General features: G+C 35.2%; 1 protein-coding gene and 1 pseudogene across 4 annotated transcripts in view; one reads left to right on the forward strand and one right to left on the reverse strand.

Moving 5' to 3' along the window:
- The window catches only part of PRKDC (protein kinase, DNA-activated, catalytic subunit), a 170,266-nt gene that overhangs the window by 37,557 nt on the left and 115,454 nt on the right, over positions 1–17,255 (reverse strand). For all 4 annotated transcript variants that reach the window (XR_011966088.1, XR_011966089.1, XM_072604546.1 and 1 more), the window contains exons 62-68: positions 16,772–16,951; positions 10,350–10,558; positions 8,521–8,659; positions 3,750–3,938; positions 2,857–3,081; positions 2,285–2,393; positions 112–223 (exon numbers count right to left, since the gene is read on the reverse strand). Coding sequence is in view for 2 of the 4 variants with exons in the window: in XM_072604546.1 (XP_072460647.1) it covers positions 112–223; positions 2,285–2,393; positions 2,857–3,081; positions 3,750–3,938; positions 8,521–8,659; positions 10,350–10,558; positions 16,772–16,951 (1,163 nt within the window). In the remaining 2 variants the exon portion in view is untranslated. The remainder of the gene's footprint in view (positions 1–111; positions 224–2,284; positions 2,394–2,856; positions 3,082–3,749; positions 3,939–8,520; positions 8,660–10,349; positions 10,559–16,771; positions 16,952–17,255) is intronic.
- LOC140501206 (large ribosomal subunit protein uL6-like) lies at positions 1,047–2,103 on the forward strand (annotated as a pseudogene).

Consider the following 17,255-nt stretch of genomic DNA (forward strand, 5'->3'; position numbering starts at 1 on the left):
TAAGGGATATCTATATTTTAATTAAACCTCAGATTTCTGTACAGTGTTAAAAAGCAACTTGGAGAGTTTAGAAAATAATCTTTAGTTAATTCTTTGACCATCTCATCTTACCGATTTGTAATGATGTCATCCCAGATGTTCATTGGGTCCATTTTAGCATCTGGATATCTGTTTGTCCAGATTCGCAGAAGTCTCTTAAGGGGAGCTTGAGATGATAAATTACCTAAAAATAATTTTAAAGGATGACTACACCCATAACCCAGTGCCAAGCATCAATCAACAAAGTAGTGGTCAACACCAATAAAAAAATAAACCTAGCTTAAATTTCTTGGCTTCAAGAGGAAAAAATATTTTTTTCTTGAACAAAAGAGTATTCAAAGTTAACACGGTTTGTTTTAGCTTTTTAGAAATTCAACTGTTTGAAGACAGAAGAAATAGGAATAGTTAAAAGAATGATACAGTATCGTCAGTATTTTCTCTGGTATGGAGGAAATGCTGGAATGAAAATAAATGTATGATGGGATTCTGAGTACATGTATTGAGCGATTTTCCACTCTACAGCAATCATTCTCATTAAGCCTAAGCGATTCGTAACTAACAGTCAAAGCTCTAGCTGCTACTTTTACTTGTCAAATCAGTGGAATACATTTTTGAAGTACCTACTAATATACTACTAGGCAAGAAAAGAAATATGACAATAAATGTGACCAGTGCTTCTGTTCTTAAAAGGTTTATAATCTAGCAAGAAAGATATTTATGCAAATAATTAAAATACAAAATATATATGAAAAGAAGAAAGTACTCTGAGAAATTGGAGAAGGATGAGATGACTGCTGGATAGAGGGATCAGGAAAGACATAGGAGAAAATAGCATGTAAGCTGGTTCATAAAGGATAAGTAGGATTTCAACAGGGAAAGACTTAGATGAGTAGGAGATTACAGGGAGATATGAGAGAAAGCAGATTCCAAATACAGGGAGAGTAGAGGCAAAAACATTCACAAAATAGTAACTAGTTTAATCTTAAGTCCAATTACATGGAACATATGAAGGGAAGTAATATAAAATAAAGGTAGACTAAAGCTAGATCACAGGAGTCTAAAAATGTGATACTGAGGAACATATACTTTGATAGGAAATGGGTGGGCACTGAAAATATTTGAGTACAAGTACAATAATAAGATCAGATTTGTGCATTAAGCTTCATCTGCAGCCTTGTGCAGGACAGAGGAGGGACAGACACTTAGAAGCAGAGAAACTGGTTAAATGTCTAGAGTAATTTTCAAAAGGATTTTTACTGTTTTATACAAATAATAAAAAATTAAAAAGAGCAGGATGCTGCAATAAAATTTTTTTAAAATCCTAAAATTTTGATTCACTACTTCAAAATTTTAACTCTATCAAAAGTACAATAAGACTACTGTTAAAAAGTGGAACATATTGCTCTTTGGCCCATCCAGCACCAGAATGAAGACCATTCTCAGCAACCAGACCATCGGCATCCCAGAAAATGTTGACATCTCTCTTAAGGGTCAGACAGTTATTGTGAAGGGGCCCAGAGGAATCCTCCATAGGGATGTCAACCATATCAATGTTGAGCTCAGCCTCCTTGGAAAGAAGAAAAAAAGGTTCCGGGTAGACAAGTGGTGGGGAAATTGAAAAGAACTTGCAACCGTGCACACAATCTGTAGTCATGTACAAAACGTGATCAAAGGTGTTACCCTGTGTTTTCGTTACAAGATGAGGTCTGTATATGCTCACTTCCCCATCAATGTTGCTATTCAAGAGAATGGCTCACTTGTTGAAATCAGAAATTTCTTGGGTGAAAAATACATCTGAAGAGTGCGCGTGAGACCAGGTGTTGCTTGTGCTGTTTCTCAAACCCAAAAAGATGAGTTAATTCTTGAAGGAAATGATATTGAACTTGTTTCAAACTCAGCTGCCCTGATCCAACAGGCTACCACAGTCAAAAACAAGAATATCAGAAAACGTTTGGATGGCATTCATGTTTCTGAGAAAGGCACAGTGCAATAAGCTGATGAATAAGTTGAAAAAGATGTCAAAGGCTGCGTCCTGAGGAGTCAACACTTATTCAGATGTCAAAATAAAAATACTTATTGTCAAAAAAACAAGTGAAACCTATTTCACCAACTGACTATGAACATAATTAAATACATTTTCCACTAGCAAAATGTCAAATTCTCCAAAATATACAGAGAAGGATATATACACATAGAATATATATAAACATATATTATATAGAAAAGGACAATAAGAAAAAATTACCTTGTTTACTCATAAAGTTGATAAAATCTTGAATTTCTATTAAAGCTTGCACAGACTGTAGTTTGGTTAGTCTGCTTTGGTGTAAAAGAGCATCAATACTGGAATAATTCTAGGGAGAAAAGTATTTACATAACACAAATCATAATAGTATTAAAAAATTCAACATGTTTCCTTAAAATATGAAAATTCATGAGTTGTCTATATCTAGATATACAGAACCTGTGTATGTTAAAAAACTTCCATATACCTCGTCAATAACTGACGTTCACATTTTAAAGACTCTACCCTTAATAACTTTATCTTGATGCTCTATATGTTTATTACATACTTGTCTCCCCCCTGAACATATGCTAACATTATGAAAAGGAATTGTTGCATTCTTGGTGCCTGGCAGATAATAAGCAATTAATGAAGAGAAAGAAGAAAGAAACAAGTGAAAAGAGAGGAAAGCAAAAGGAAGAAACTGATGTTAAAGAAATAAAGATGATTATTTACCAATAAAATATTTTTAGTTGTAGCTAATGATAATTATCAGCATTTTTAAACAGCACATTAAAATATATTTGTATTACCTGCATAAAAATCTGAATGCTATTTTCAATATAATACTTTGCTCGGTCAAAGTCATCCTGCAAAATGTAAAGAAGACTCAATTCCTGGCTATAGTGAATTTCTATAAGTGTCTTTTGGGATTCTTTCTTCATAGCTTCATCAATGAATGTTAAGAGTGATTGGTCACTGGCACCCTGAAGCAGTAACTTTAACTTGCTGCGAATCATGTATGGTAGATAAGTTTCCTAAAGAAGAGAAAAAATCTCACTGAAATTAGTAAATCTATACATGTGTGTATAAAATCAGTATTTAATTTCTGACAGTATCTCAGGTATAGGTTTGTGTTTAAAAAGTGGCAAAATTTTAAAGGTCCTGTTTATCTCATCATAAATGAACAATAATTGCCACATCTATGCAGAAACATCTTCCCCTGTCAGCTTAGAGTATGGCTGTCCTGTGCAAATTAAGATTTACAAAGAAAAACAAAAATGACAGCTAAAAAAACCCTGAGGAAGATAACTGAGGTAGCTGAACCTGAGTATTATTTCATGCATGTCATGCCAAATGATATTTAGCACTAGTCTTCAAGGACAATTTGCTTGTAACATTAGAAGCAATAGAAAAATCAGTCCCCAATCATAGCAGGGATGGAAAGATTCTAATTTTAAAATAAATTTCTCCTATGTAGAAAGGACTAACTACAAGGGATAAAGAGTTAGGCTAGTTCAGTACACTAAAGAAGGTGATTCAATACATTCCCAAATAAAAAGCTTTATGACTTTAATTAGTCACAGAATATAAGTAAATAATTTTGTAGAAATAAATGATTTAAACATTTGATAATGGATTCAGAACCTTCAAATTTAAGTATTAATTATATTTCAGTCATCTTTAAAAGGGAAACTTTGCAAACCTGATAAAATGGCTCATTCCATATTTTGCTAAGGTCTGGAGGATTTTCATTATCGACACTGATGGTCGAACAATACTCCAATGACTTCCATTCAGTGAGGTGATTATAACATTCGAGAGATGCAAGTTCCCAAAAATCCTTTTCCGCTTCTGTAGGTTCACCCTCAGACCACTCTTGTGTATTTAAAGCCTAGGAAAAGAAAGTTGCCAAGATAATTACAAAAAATTTAAGAATAGGTACAATAAAAGAAACTGGCATTGGTAGGACCATCTACATATAAATACATTCTCATGTGTGAAGAAACTGGAACAATAAACTGGGAGACTGTGATTTGAAGTGAAAAACAACAAACCAAAAACTGAAAAAAAAAAAGAAAGAAAAAGAAAAAAGGGCTGCTTGCTACATACCTACCAAAAGAAGGCTAACCAAGTAGCTTAGCTGTTTTTGAGCAGTTACCAATGCTGCCAAATATTGGGAAATTTTAAGAATTCAGCAATTTGTTCAAATATTTAACAAGTTCTTAAGAGTTAATGCTGGAGGGAAAAATCAGAAATCCGACACTTAAAAAGAAAGGGGCAGACAGAAACAAAATGTTTTAGCTTCCTCATTATGAAAAAGAGCAGCTGGATTGGGTCATTTCAGTTCTAATGTTATACTATAAATATTACATTCTACACATGGAAAAGGAAAAACTGTCCCAATATGATGGAAAAAATACAGAAAAGAATGGCAAAAAGATTTATACTCACAGTCAGTGCTAGCAGTGTTTTACAATTATTTAAAACTCAAATACAATTAGCAGATGCTCTAAAGTAATACTGCCATTGTACTTAATATTAATCCAATTTTTGCTATATGGCTACATCTTCTATTCACAACTATAAAAGCATGTGGTGGCAGTGAATAGGATTCAGAGAAGAGGCCAGCACAGAGTGTTAACTCCTTGAACACAAGATTGTCATTTGCCCTTGCTATGCCGAGCATTCAGAACAGGGCCTACATACAGTAGGTGCTTAAAACAAGCTTGTTGACTGGAGCCGTGAAAAGAGCTCTGGACTAGTATGCTAGGATTGGAATTCTAGATACTAAGAACCACAAAGATCTGGCTCCTTCCAGAATACTATCATTTTTATGACGGAAGAAATAGAAATAAGTAAGAACTCAGACTAGAAAGGAAGTTATACTAACATTCTTTGATTATAGAAATACTTGTTCTGTAGAGGACAGTGGCCAATCATTGGCCATATCCATTTTGTACAAGAGACCACAGAATTAAACTGTAAATTTGAAGTATGAAAAATGTTGATACTTTGATGGATGTGTGTTCTCATATATGTGAGTTTCTTTTAACAATGAATTTATTTCTTGCTTATTGTCTGATAGGAGTAGTGGAAGGGAAAGATAATAAATGCATGTAAATAAATGGAAAAATTTTTAAAAGACTGATTGTTCCCATTTTGTCTTCCTTACTAATTTGAAAATGAGATGAAACTTCAATGTTTTAAAAAAATTTTTTCTTCTTTTGTTAATAAAAAATATTGTTTTACTGAAGCCTTTTATTTTTACATCAACTGTCTCTCCAAACGTATATCTGCAAGAGAGACACTCTTTGTTACAAAAAAATAAGAGAAAGGAACTAACCAACTTATCAAATCAATCTGACAGTGTATACTCCACAACGAGTCTCCCACCTCTGCAATGAAGGGAGGTATATTGTCTCAACTATTCTCCAGCCAACCTACAGTGCTCAGTTTTTATGGGGATTTTTCCATCTATGTTTTTTCCTGGTTCTGTTTACACTGCATCAGTTCATGAGTCTTCCTATTCTTCTTGTAATTCTTCTTACTGATCATGTCTTATAGGACAGCAATATTCTGTTACAATCATGTACTAGAATTTGTTTAGCCACCACCTGAAGGACACTTACTTTGCTTCCAACTCTTGGCTACCACAAAAAGTGCCATCACTATTTTGGTGTACATGATTTCTTTCTGCTTTTGACTTCCTTGGGGTTTATGACTAGCAGGGAGATAAATTAAAGGGAATAAATATTTGTCACTTTCTAGCATAATTTCAAATTACTTTTCAGAAGAGTTGGACCAATTCACAGCTCTACCAATAATGTTACTGTACTCATCTTCCTATAAACCCTATTTTTACCTCTTGTCATCTTTGTCAATTTGTTCTATATATGGTAAAGTCATGCAGTTTATGATACTTTGCATTTATCACATTCTTAGTGATCTACAGCAATCTTTCATACAGTTAATAGTTTGCAATTCTTCATTTGAAAACTGTTTACATATCCTGACCACTCATCCCTTGGGAAATGGCTCTTGGTCTTACATATCTGTGTTGATTTCCTAGATATCTCAGATAGTCAAACATTTATTAAGAGACCACTATGTGCCAGGCATTGTACTAGGAAGTCTGACAGTCTAGAGCTGGACCTCAAAGGCCATCTACTCTAATTGCTAATTGTACAGAAGCCTAGAATGATTATGTGACTTACCCAATGGCTCACAAAAAGGATCAGAGATAGGATTTGAGCCCAAGTCCTTGCGTCAGTCAAGACTTCAACATTTGTGCTTGTTCTCAATTTCACATAACCAAAAACTAGCTATTTATCTTCCATGTTTGCCTCTGTCCCTGGTTATTTCAGTATTTTCCCTCAGTTGTAAACAGTACATAATCTCATTTCCTATAAACTTTTTTCATGATGTAATCATTTATACTCAGGCTTTTATATGAATACTTTTTTATGAATACTTTTATATTCATCTTAAGCTTATTATGGCATAAAATACAAGATGTTGGACCAAGTCTAATATCTGGTAATTTCTTCATTTTCTCAGGTCTTGTCAAAGAGGGATTGCTTTCCTTAAATACTTTATGTTCTCAGGGTTACTGAAGAAGTTATTGAGTTTGATTATTTTTATTATTTTTCATTTATGTTTTTCTACCAATCAATATGTTTGTTTACTTTTCACCTAGCATCAAAAGTGTGTATAATTATTACTTTATAAAAGAACTGAGTTCTTAAAGTACCATTCCTTCTTTTGCTGCTTTTGCAGAACTGTGTTAATTTTCATTTCTACTACGATTAAGAATATGAAGCATGTTTTCTTTTATTTACTTTCATTTTATTTTTTCATTTTCCATTATTTCTATTTATATTCATTTAATTTACTGTAGGAACTTATAGACAAGTCAATGCTCTAACTTGGTGGTCCTAATAGTTGCCACGTCTCTCCTACTGGCAGAAAGATCAGGTGGATCTGCCTGAGGCAGTTTTAAGTTTTTTCTCAACACTTAAGAGTACACAGCAATCATTTTAACGAACGCTTGCTGACTGCTGACTGACTACTGTTCTCCACAATGCCTACATTTGCACTGAAATTACTGAGTATTAAAGAAGAGTTGATTCAATTTGGAGCATTTCATCAAATCCATGGTACAATTCTCTCTCATCATCCTCTGCAACAGATGTTAGTGCAACTATCTTTACTGTGCTCTTCCTGCAAATACTTACATTGAGCACTGCATTACAAAATCACCAAATACATCCTGAAACTGTATTTCTTGTTGCTTTTAGATGAATGTTAAATCAACTCCACTAATTCCTTTATTGGCCTCTCCAAAGAAAACCTGTGAGGCATCCTTTCCACTGAGCTTCAGGAATCCTTTAATCTTCAGGTTCTATTTACAGTGAGAACATCAGTGTTGTTCAGTGTTGCTTCAAGTCCTCTAGGACTGTCAGTTCACTGAAGAAGGACCTCACATTAGAGTAACAACAGCTAAGTTAATTTTTACAGACAACCTAAAAACTGTGGGATTCTTAGTACCATCTGTCTCATCTCCTTTTCTAGTGTTCTGCTACTACTATAGCAGAAGCAGGAAAAGACCATACAAGACCAAGGGTCATTTTGTACTTCAATTCATGGGATGTCATGGCCACAGAATGCATCACCCTAGTGGTCAGCACTACCTACGGTAATAAGCTTCTCCACTCTTAGCTAGGTTGGTTCTTGGAAAGCAGACAGCCTCGGTGGCTGGAAGGGCACTCAGAACCTTTACAGCAAACTGGAACCTGCCAGGGCTTGTGTTCTAAAAACGTCAAGAACCTGGTCATTTCTATACCACGATTAAGCAACTGAAAAGGACTACATGAGCAATTTAGATTTAACACTAGAAAAGAATTCCCTAATAGTGACAGCTGTGAAACATTACTACAGCTTTCTAAGAAAGGCTATGGGATTTCTTTACAAGAATTTTGAAGAAAAGAGAAATTTTCATTTTGTTTAGGATAGTTTGAATGTTGTTCCAATAGGCAAAAAAAGAAAACAGGGCAGGAGAGAAAAGGGTAGAATCTTCAAAGTCACTTTCAGCTCTAAAATTCTTTCATTTGAACATATAACTATCATAACTTATATAATTATAATTCAGCCTAAATTTCAAGGAAAAAAATTAGATAATTTTATGGTAATTACTGACAATTTTTCAAAGGCACAAAGAAGTTTTTGTGCTTTGACCTTCAATTGCTGATTAAATGATCTGTTGTAAGGAATAAATGATGCTAGGGCAATAAATGTGAATTTGGTTATTCCAAAGCCAATTTCAACTATAAAACTACAGATTAAATCCAAGGAGAAAATTTTAAACAAAGGGATTTGAGAGATCTAAGACCTCCAAATAATGATCACAGTTTTTCCTCTTTGGAAAAACCAAAGTGAATATGTAGAAAAAGGTATTGGCAATTGATTGATTTTACCTCATTATATTGTTTAGCAGCTTCAGAATAGTCACTTTTGGCTTCTGCTAACAATGCATCCTGCGTCACTTGCTTTGTTCGGATTTGGCCACTGAAGATGCCACGAAGAACATCATACTCTCCTATGGACCTATATAACCTTAAAAAGACAAAAGCAAGAAAAACACTTGAACATGCTTTTTAGAAACAAATATTAGAGCACTAAAAATCTATTCTATCATGTAATAACCAATTAGCTTAAAAGAAAAAGTCATCGTTTAATTAAGAAAAGTCAAAATTTACTCGGGACAATAACAATTGTTACAATTCTGACATTAGCATTAATTTTTATTCTGTTATAATAATTTGATCCTTCTAATAGATTAATTATTAAATTACTCTGAAAATACATAAATATACATATATTATTTCCAATGTGTAGGTAAGATGGTCAGTAAGTAGATACCATATATGTGCAGATCTTTCACATTTACATATGTCAGCTTCTCACATTTAGGTTTAGAAAACCAGCTACACAAGTGCAGAATGAGGTGAGATATTACTAGATAGATCACTAGATCACTTGTGTAGGTTTTTTGGTCTGTCTACCCAATAAATAGCATGACACAACTTATGGGGGAAAAAGCTAACACAATGTCAAACTGCATCAAGTACAATGTCAAGAAAGAGAAAGCTGATAATTGAAGAAAACAATTAGAAATGCTTAATCTAAACATGAAGGATTTGGGGAGGCATGATGGCAATTTTAATACACCTTAAGAGTTATCATTGGAAGAGGGAATGATTTATTTTGCTCGGCTTCAAAGGACCAATGAAAACACAATATCCCCACTCATTGTCTGCCCCTTGAGGCACTTGAATAGAGGACAGTCACTGGGGATGCTGTTGTGGGGTGAATAAATATATCAGGGAGTGACTTGGATCAGACGCCCTCCAGGATTACATAACGTTGTACCACAGTACCACTTCTCATCTGGTAACCTCATCTCTTAAGAACACAGCTAAGAAACCTAAAGGAAGAAAAAAATCTCAGCAATCACAAGAGAGAATGTGCTGAGTTAAAGTTGATAATCACAACTCATAGTTTTTTAAAGATGGCAAAACAACTTTCCTCAAAATAGCCCCATGAAAGGGGTAGTACAAGTATTATCCCCATTTTACATTTGAAGAAACTGAAGCAGAGAGGCTCAGTGACTTGTCCAGCATCACAAAGCTAGTAGGTGTGAGGGGCAGGATTTTGAACTCAGGCCTTTTTGACTTCCAAGTGCAGCTCTCTATTCACTGTGTCACCTGTCTGTTGCATGTAAATAGGTGTGTACAAGCTGCAAATTATGGCTAAGAAAAAGATGATTTGGGTTTAAGTTCCATTTACTACCTATAAGATGTTTAATCTTTCTGACTTACAAATGCCTCATCTGTCAAACGGGGACTCCCATCTATCCTACAGATTTTATATCACTGCTACAAGAATATAGTAAAGTTATATAATGCATGTGGTAGCATTTAAAGAACAACGAAGTATAATCTAAGGTATTTTTACAAGTTAATAACAAAAGGTTAAATTAAGTTTAAAACACAATGCTTAAGAAAACAAGAGTATAATACATTTTAGAAGGACTGCCATCAAAAAAATAAAAGTTGGCACTTGAAGTAAACTTCAATTTATGTAGAAGGCACATACAATTCCAAAGATTTCATTTCCCAGTGAGATTAGATTCTACTTACTTTTGGTGACCTGTAGGTACAAATTATGCTGAAGAAGAGAGCTAAACAGCACTCCTAAGGTTTATGAAGCGTGGGACAAGAACCTGCTCTCAGTCAGTACTCACTTAGCAAGTTCAATCCACTTGATGACGTCTGGAGAGAGCTGTGGTTGTCCACGCATGCGTTTAGCTGGCGGTTCTTCTTCAGGAGCGAGATGAATCAATGCTTTTTCAAGAAGGAGGATGCCTACCGGCTGCTGCAGGCTAGCGAGGCAACTGGTACTCACACTGGATGAGTCAAGGCTGAGGAGCTCTGAGCGCTGATAACTCACTTCCTGTGAAGCCACAAACGTCAAATATTTAGCTCATGGCACTGGAACAGTATCTTCTCAGGAGGATGACCTATTTTTACTAGATGTTAGAGAAAGTTTTGATGTAAGTAGCAGTAACACCAAAGTTACACACCATGAACTTCCATTAGTAAGTTTTTCCTAAAAGTCCAACTTGCTAAACAACATTTTTGTTTTTGCACTATCATAGCAGACCATCACTTCAAGTTCCCCACTCCTTAATGAGTGGAACAGTAGAACCACACATTTCTACAACTGCACTATCTGTCCAGGTTTCTAGAATTTTGTGCTAATACAAAAAGCAAGTGAGAGCAACGACAAGAAAGAGCAGTTGGAACATTTTCAAAACATCTAGGCCCTTCTTCAACACAGTGAGATAGGATATTTTAATATTCAATACAATATTATTTTAGTTCTATATATTTAACACTTAATAATATTACTTAAGGAATTTCTTTCTATTCCTAGATTATTCCCAAGAACTTGGCAGTATAACAACATTTTACTAGCACTATAAGAACTATTGTGCTGACATCTTTATTTCAAACTTGAATTTGAGAGTTAACTATGGGCCATATTGATTAAAACATACCAGGCTAAAATGTGAAAGTAATTTAATTCTAAATGCTTCTGCTATTGCTTTGTACTGCTCAAAAATTTGTAACAGGAAAAACAAAGCTTAAAATATACAGTTAAATATAAAGTTTAAACAATTGTGAAATTATATAGCACTTTTCATTAAAAAAAGAAAATTTTATTAAATTCACAAAATTTCTGTGAAGTAATAACAGGGAAGCTGCTAATTGCAATTATAGATTAGAAACCAAGGGATGAAACTCTTATAGCTAGGTTTACGTTAACCTAGGATGAATTTCTGTAAAGTATAATATTTTGCTCATTAGTACTATTTCTATTTCTGAATGCACTATGCCTAGAAAAGTGATGGAGTAAAGAAAAATGCAGATACAGTTACAAACTTAATGCACTGAGCTACCATAAATAGACATTTTTTTCCCCACATACAGAATCAAATTCTCTTGAAATTCCTGGGACTATTTGATTTCTTTCTTTTTTATTTTTTAAACATCATTAACATTTATTCAGTGACTATACTGTATTTTTGTGTTCCATCTGCAGGCGCAGTGGAAGTGAGAAAGACAAAGACAAAAGTAATTCCAGGCTTTAACTCAAAACAAAATATCTCTTTTGGTCCTAATAGTTCTCTCTTGAAAGCAGAGATTTCTGAGGGGGTGGAGCCAAGATGATGGAGTAACAGCACACACTTTCTAGAGTGCTCCCATCAAGTCCAGTCAAATACCTATAAAAAAAAGGCTCTAAACAAATTCTGGAGCTGCAGAACCCACAGAATGATGGAGTGAAGTAGATCGCCAGCCCAAGACAGCCTGGAAGGTCGCTGGTAAGTGTCTGTCATGGCACACTGAGGGCAGGGCGCAGTCCAGCATAGGCTGTGCCAGCACAGACAGGACCTGAACAGGTCTGAGACTGAATCTCTCACATCTGTGGTAGTTTCCAGACTTCAGGACCCCAAAGGGCTGATGACAAATTGGAAAGCCGATGACAAGTGGGAAAAGCCTGTAGGACTAGTGCAGGAGAGTGGAGTGGTCCAGCCCCAGGGCAGCAGAAGAGGCAGGAGATGAACGAACCCGAAGTAGCCACAGCAGCTTCAGGGGCAGCTGCAGTCACTGTTTCTGGAGCTCTAGGCCCACAGACTGAGGGGGGATTTAGCAGGTTGACAGTACACCCTCCCACCCCCACTGGAAGCAGAGAATTACCTCGACAAAGACCTCAAAAGTCAAGTAAATAGCTGGGGAAATGAGCAGAAGCCAGAAAAAGAATCAGACTATAGACTCTTACTTTGGTAACAAGGAGGATCAAAGCAAGAAAACAGAAGAAAACAAAGTCAAAAAGCTCCTCCATCAAAAGGCTCCAAGAAAAATATGAATTGGTCTCAGGCCATGGAAAAGCTCAAAGAGGATTTTGAAATCAAGTAAGAGAAGCAGAGCAAAAATTGGGAAGAGAAATGAGAACTATGCAAGAAAATCATGAAAAACGAGTCAACTGCTTGCTAAAGAAGACCCAAAAAAATGCTGAAGAAAATAACAACTTTAAAAATAGACTAACCCAAATGGCAAAAGAGATCCAAAAAGAAACACTCCTAAGAATATTGTAGCCAAATTCCAGAATCCCCAAGTCAAAGAGAAAATATTGCAAGCAGCTAGAAAGAAACAATTTGAGTATTGTGGAAATACAATCAGGATAACACAAGATCTGGCAGCTTCTACATTAAGGGATGGAAGGGCTTGAAATAGGATATTCCAGAAGTCAAAGGAACTAGGACTAAAACCAAGAATCACCTACCCAGCAGAACTGAGTACAATACTTCAAGGGAAAAAATGGTCATTCAATGAAAGAGGACTTTCAAGCACTCTTGATGAAAGACCAGAGCTGAATAGAAAATCTGACTTTCAAACATAAGAATCAAGAGAAGCATGAAAAGGTAAACAGGAAAGAGAAATCATAAGGAACTTACTAAAGTTGAAATGTTTACATTCCTACATGGAAAGATAATATTTGTAACTCTTGAAACTTTTCTCAGTGTTTGGGTAGTTGGAGGGATTATATACTTATAGACAGAGGGTATAGAGTGAGCTGAATAGGAAGGGATGATATCTAAAAAAATAAAACTAAGGGGTGAGAGATGAATATATTGGGAAGAGAAAGGGAGAAATGGAATGGGGCAAATTATCTCTCATAAAAGGGGCAAGAAAAACCTTTTTCAATGGAGGGAAAAACAGGGGAGGTGAGAGGGAAAAAGTGAAGCTTACTCTCACCACATTTGGCTTAAGGAGGGAATAACATGCACACTCAATCTGGTATGAAAATCAATCTTACACTACAGGAAAGTAGGGGAGAAGGGGTAAGTGGCTTTGTGGGGGGATGATAGAAAGGAGGGCATATGGGAGGAGGGGGTAATTAGAAGTAAACACTTTTGAGGAGGGATAAGGTCAAAAGACAGAACAGAATAAATAGGGGGCAGGATAGGATGGAGGAAAACATAGTTAGTCTTTCCCAACATGACTTTCATGGAAGTCTTTTGCATAACCTATTTTGTATAACCTATACTGAACTGCTTGCCTTCTCGGTGCGGATGAGTGGGGAGGGAGGAAGGGACAGAAGTTGGAACTCAAAGTTTTAAAAAAAAAATGTTAAAAATTGTTTTTACATGCAACTGGGAAATAAGAAAATACAGGTAATAGGGTACAGAAATCTATCTTGCCCTACAAGAAAATAGAGGAGATGGAGATAAGGGAGGGGAGGGGTGTGATAGAAGGGAGGGCAGATTGGGGAAGGGGTAATCAGAATGCATGATGTCTTGGGGTGGGGGGACGGGAAAGGTGGGGAGAAAATTTAGAACTCAAAATCTTGTGGAAACTAAAAATAAATAATTTTTTTTTAAAAAATTGAGATTTTCAGATTTTTTTAACTTGATTTAAATATTAAGTGGAAAAAAGAATGAATACAATTGAAATCACTAAATATGTAATCTAGAGAGTTGATAAAGATATTAAGATAGCGAATTAGGTTTAGGACAGAGAGAAAGAAGTAATATGTACCATAATACACATAGCAAGCTTTTGTTGAGAGGTAATATGGTATACTTGCTAGAGAGCTAGTCGTCAAGTCAGGAAGTTCCGAGTTCAAGTTCTACCTTCAACACTGACCGGTTGTGTGAAGCTGGGCAAAACGTTTAACCTGCCACTACTGCTGACAACTCTTAGGAATATAAGTTGCAGAGAAAGTGCCAAACTGAAGGGCAGAGGGAGTTCCTTTACTTGGTAACTCCTTATACCAATGAAAGCACAAGTCCAGTCCCCACCCCTAAAGAACCCTAAGTAAATCACTTGACTTCATCTGAAAAGGAAGAAGACTGGACCAAATGGCTTATAAGGCCCTGAAAACTTTAAATCTGGTCTTGCATATGAACAATAAAGATACCCATCAATGGGGAACTGGTAGAGTTATGGCATATGAATATAATGGAATTTTATTGTGTCATAGAAATAAGAAACATGATAGATCCAGAGAAACCTGGAAAGACCTATAAGAACTGATAACCACAATGATAATATGAGAGGACACAACCCTGAAAGACCTCAGAATCCTGCAAACAATTACTTCATAAAACTCAGGTCAAAACAGACCTCCCCACTCCTGGCAGAGGGTATGGACTACAGATAAATTGGTTGACATGTTTTGTTACAAGGGAGACCTCTACTTGGCATTAAGGGAAGGAAGTTTAGTGTGTATTGACAGAGATGGGGAGGGGGGAGAAGGGGAAGAAATGAATAAAACATTTCAAATGGACAAAAGAAAAAAATAGCAGAAGATGACACAAATAGATAACGTTTGTTACTATCTTGTGGAATGATATATATTTCTTAAAAAAACAAAAAACAACAAACACGAACACAAGCTCATTATTTCTTATACAATCTTCTTCCCTAAGGGAAGTGGTGGGTAGAATAATGTAATTTAGGTAAGGAAGACATGAGTTTGACTCCTACCTTGGACACTTAACTAGCTATATAACCCTCGGCAAGTCACTTAAGCTCAGTCTCAATTTTATTAACTGTAATATGGGGATAATCATAGCACTTGTATCAAAGGGTTGTTGTGAGTCTCAAATGATACGACATCTGTAAAACACTTCAAAGCACTATACAGATGACAAGTTATTGTTCTCTGTTTTTCTTTATTAAATTTTTTATGTGAATGATTACATAATCAAATAGAAAATTTTATCTGACTGATATAATTCATTACAACAGTTCTCCTATTTTTCAGAGATAAGCACCCTTCTCAAATAGCATGACAAATTTTCATTTATTCACAAATGCCTAATCAAAAGTGTCTAAGTTTACAAAGATTCACCTTAAAAAAGAAAATAAAGACTAAAGGTTTAATTGAAATATCATGAACAGACTTATTTCAATCTTGACTACATCATTTGAAAAATGCAAGTAAGAAAAACTCCTTAATAACTGGTCTTCCTGTGATTCTTCATGGTGTGGAGGTTGGCTTATGCTCTCAAAGTTCCTGGCAGCAGGGCAAAAGTGTTGGCAGGTTCTGCCAGCTGTCGAGGCCTCAAGAAGGTGCTGGTGATAGGTCTGTTCTCTAAGGACCACCCTAAGTAAATTCAGAGAGGATCACCACTAGGATGGACACAAAGCAATATATTTTTATGCCACAGCAATTGTGGAAAACTAACTAGATCATTTACTAAGTTACGGAGATACTGTCTTCTGAGGTCACAGAGGGATTTGTATAATCCTGTAATAGTAATCTGGAATGTGAGTAGGAATTAAGAAAATGATATGGAATATATGATAAATGATATATATGATAAATATTGTGAGACAGTGGCTGGTTCCAGGAATCCCAAGAAATTGGCAAGATGTATTTTTTTTTTTAAACTTAGCACACGTGGCAAGACAAACAAAAAAAGGACTCTACCTAAAGTAGGTATATCATTATACATCACATCTATGAGAGGCTACAAGGAACTAATGTAGCATATCATTTCAACTTACAAAAAACATGCAAAACAGGAAAACAAAAAAGTATATTCTTTCAGAAGTCAGGGCTTTCTTATTGCTCTTTTACTTCATACAATACTTTGAAGAAAAAGTGTTACTTAGATTCTACTAATATGAGTGATGTGTAATTTGGGTCTTCAGGAAAATCTTGATTTCTTCAGAAGAACTTAAAAACAGCTTGAAGTAAAAGCTTTCTCTGTAGAGAAGTTAGTAAAGTTCCATGTTCTGAATGGTAAAACTACTGATCTATTTTAACTTAAAATTATAAAAATTACAATCTGCATAAATTCTAAATTAAGATGCTCAGGATATTATAGAATAAAAAGCTCACTGCAGTGCAGCCAAATTTCTGAAATGATTTCAGCGTAAGACAAAAGCAAACAGGTTTATAATAAATATTAATCACTCTGTCTCGTGTCCATTACCTTTGCAAAGGAAAAACAAACTGAACATTTTGTAATATATTACAGGCTTAGACTCTTCCTTATTCGTTTTCAGAGCAGTACTTTTGAGACAAAGGCTGAAATGACTGTATATCACATTAAACAGAAGGAAAAAAGGGTTCTGTGAATATTTTTACCTGGATACAGGAGATGAAAGGAGGAAAGAACAACATGGTGCTACTTAGAAAATAATTGAAGTCCAGAAGCAACTTCTCAGTAATGGTTTTTTTCTCAGACAGACTCTTACATTTATCCACCTCTTTTAAAATTCCAGTAAACAAGCTGCTAAAGAGCTGCTTTGCAAGGGCTGGATCTCGCTAAAAAGCATAACAAAACAGGTATCAACAAACCAAAGTCTAAAACAAAAGAGACATCTTGCCAACAGTGCTATAATGAGTTTCACTTACGAACTGTCTTGCAATTTACCTTCTTGCAAATCTATTTTAAAAGTTAAAAAAATTAAGTTAGTTTATATTTCAGTCCACTGACTTAAATTTACACAGACACTAGTATTGTGATAAATATTAAAGCAACCTTACATACAAGTTTTTATTTTATAATATGAAACAACTGATCAGCAGTGCTATGACTAGGCATAGGGGCAAAAGGAGCAGCTGTCAA

Source organism: Notamacropus eugenii, chromosome 4 (assembly GCF_028372415.1).
Source record: "Notamacropus eugenii isolate mMacEug1 chromosome 4, mMacEug1.pri_v2, whole genome shotgun sequence".
NCBI classification, from domain to species: domain Eukaryota; kingdom Metazoa; phylum Chordata; class Mammalia; order Diprotodontia; family Macropodidae; genus Notamacropus; species Notamacropus eugenii.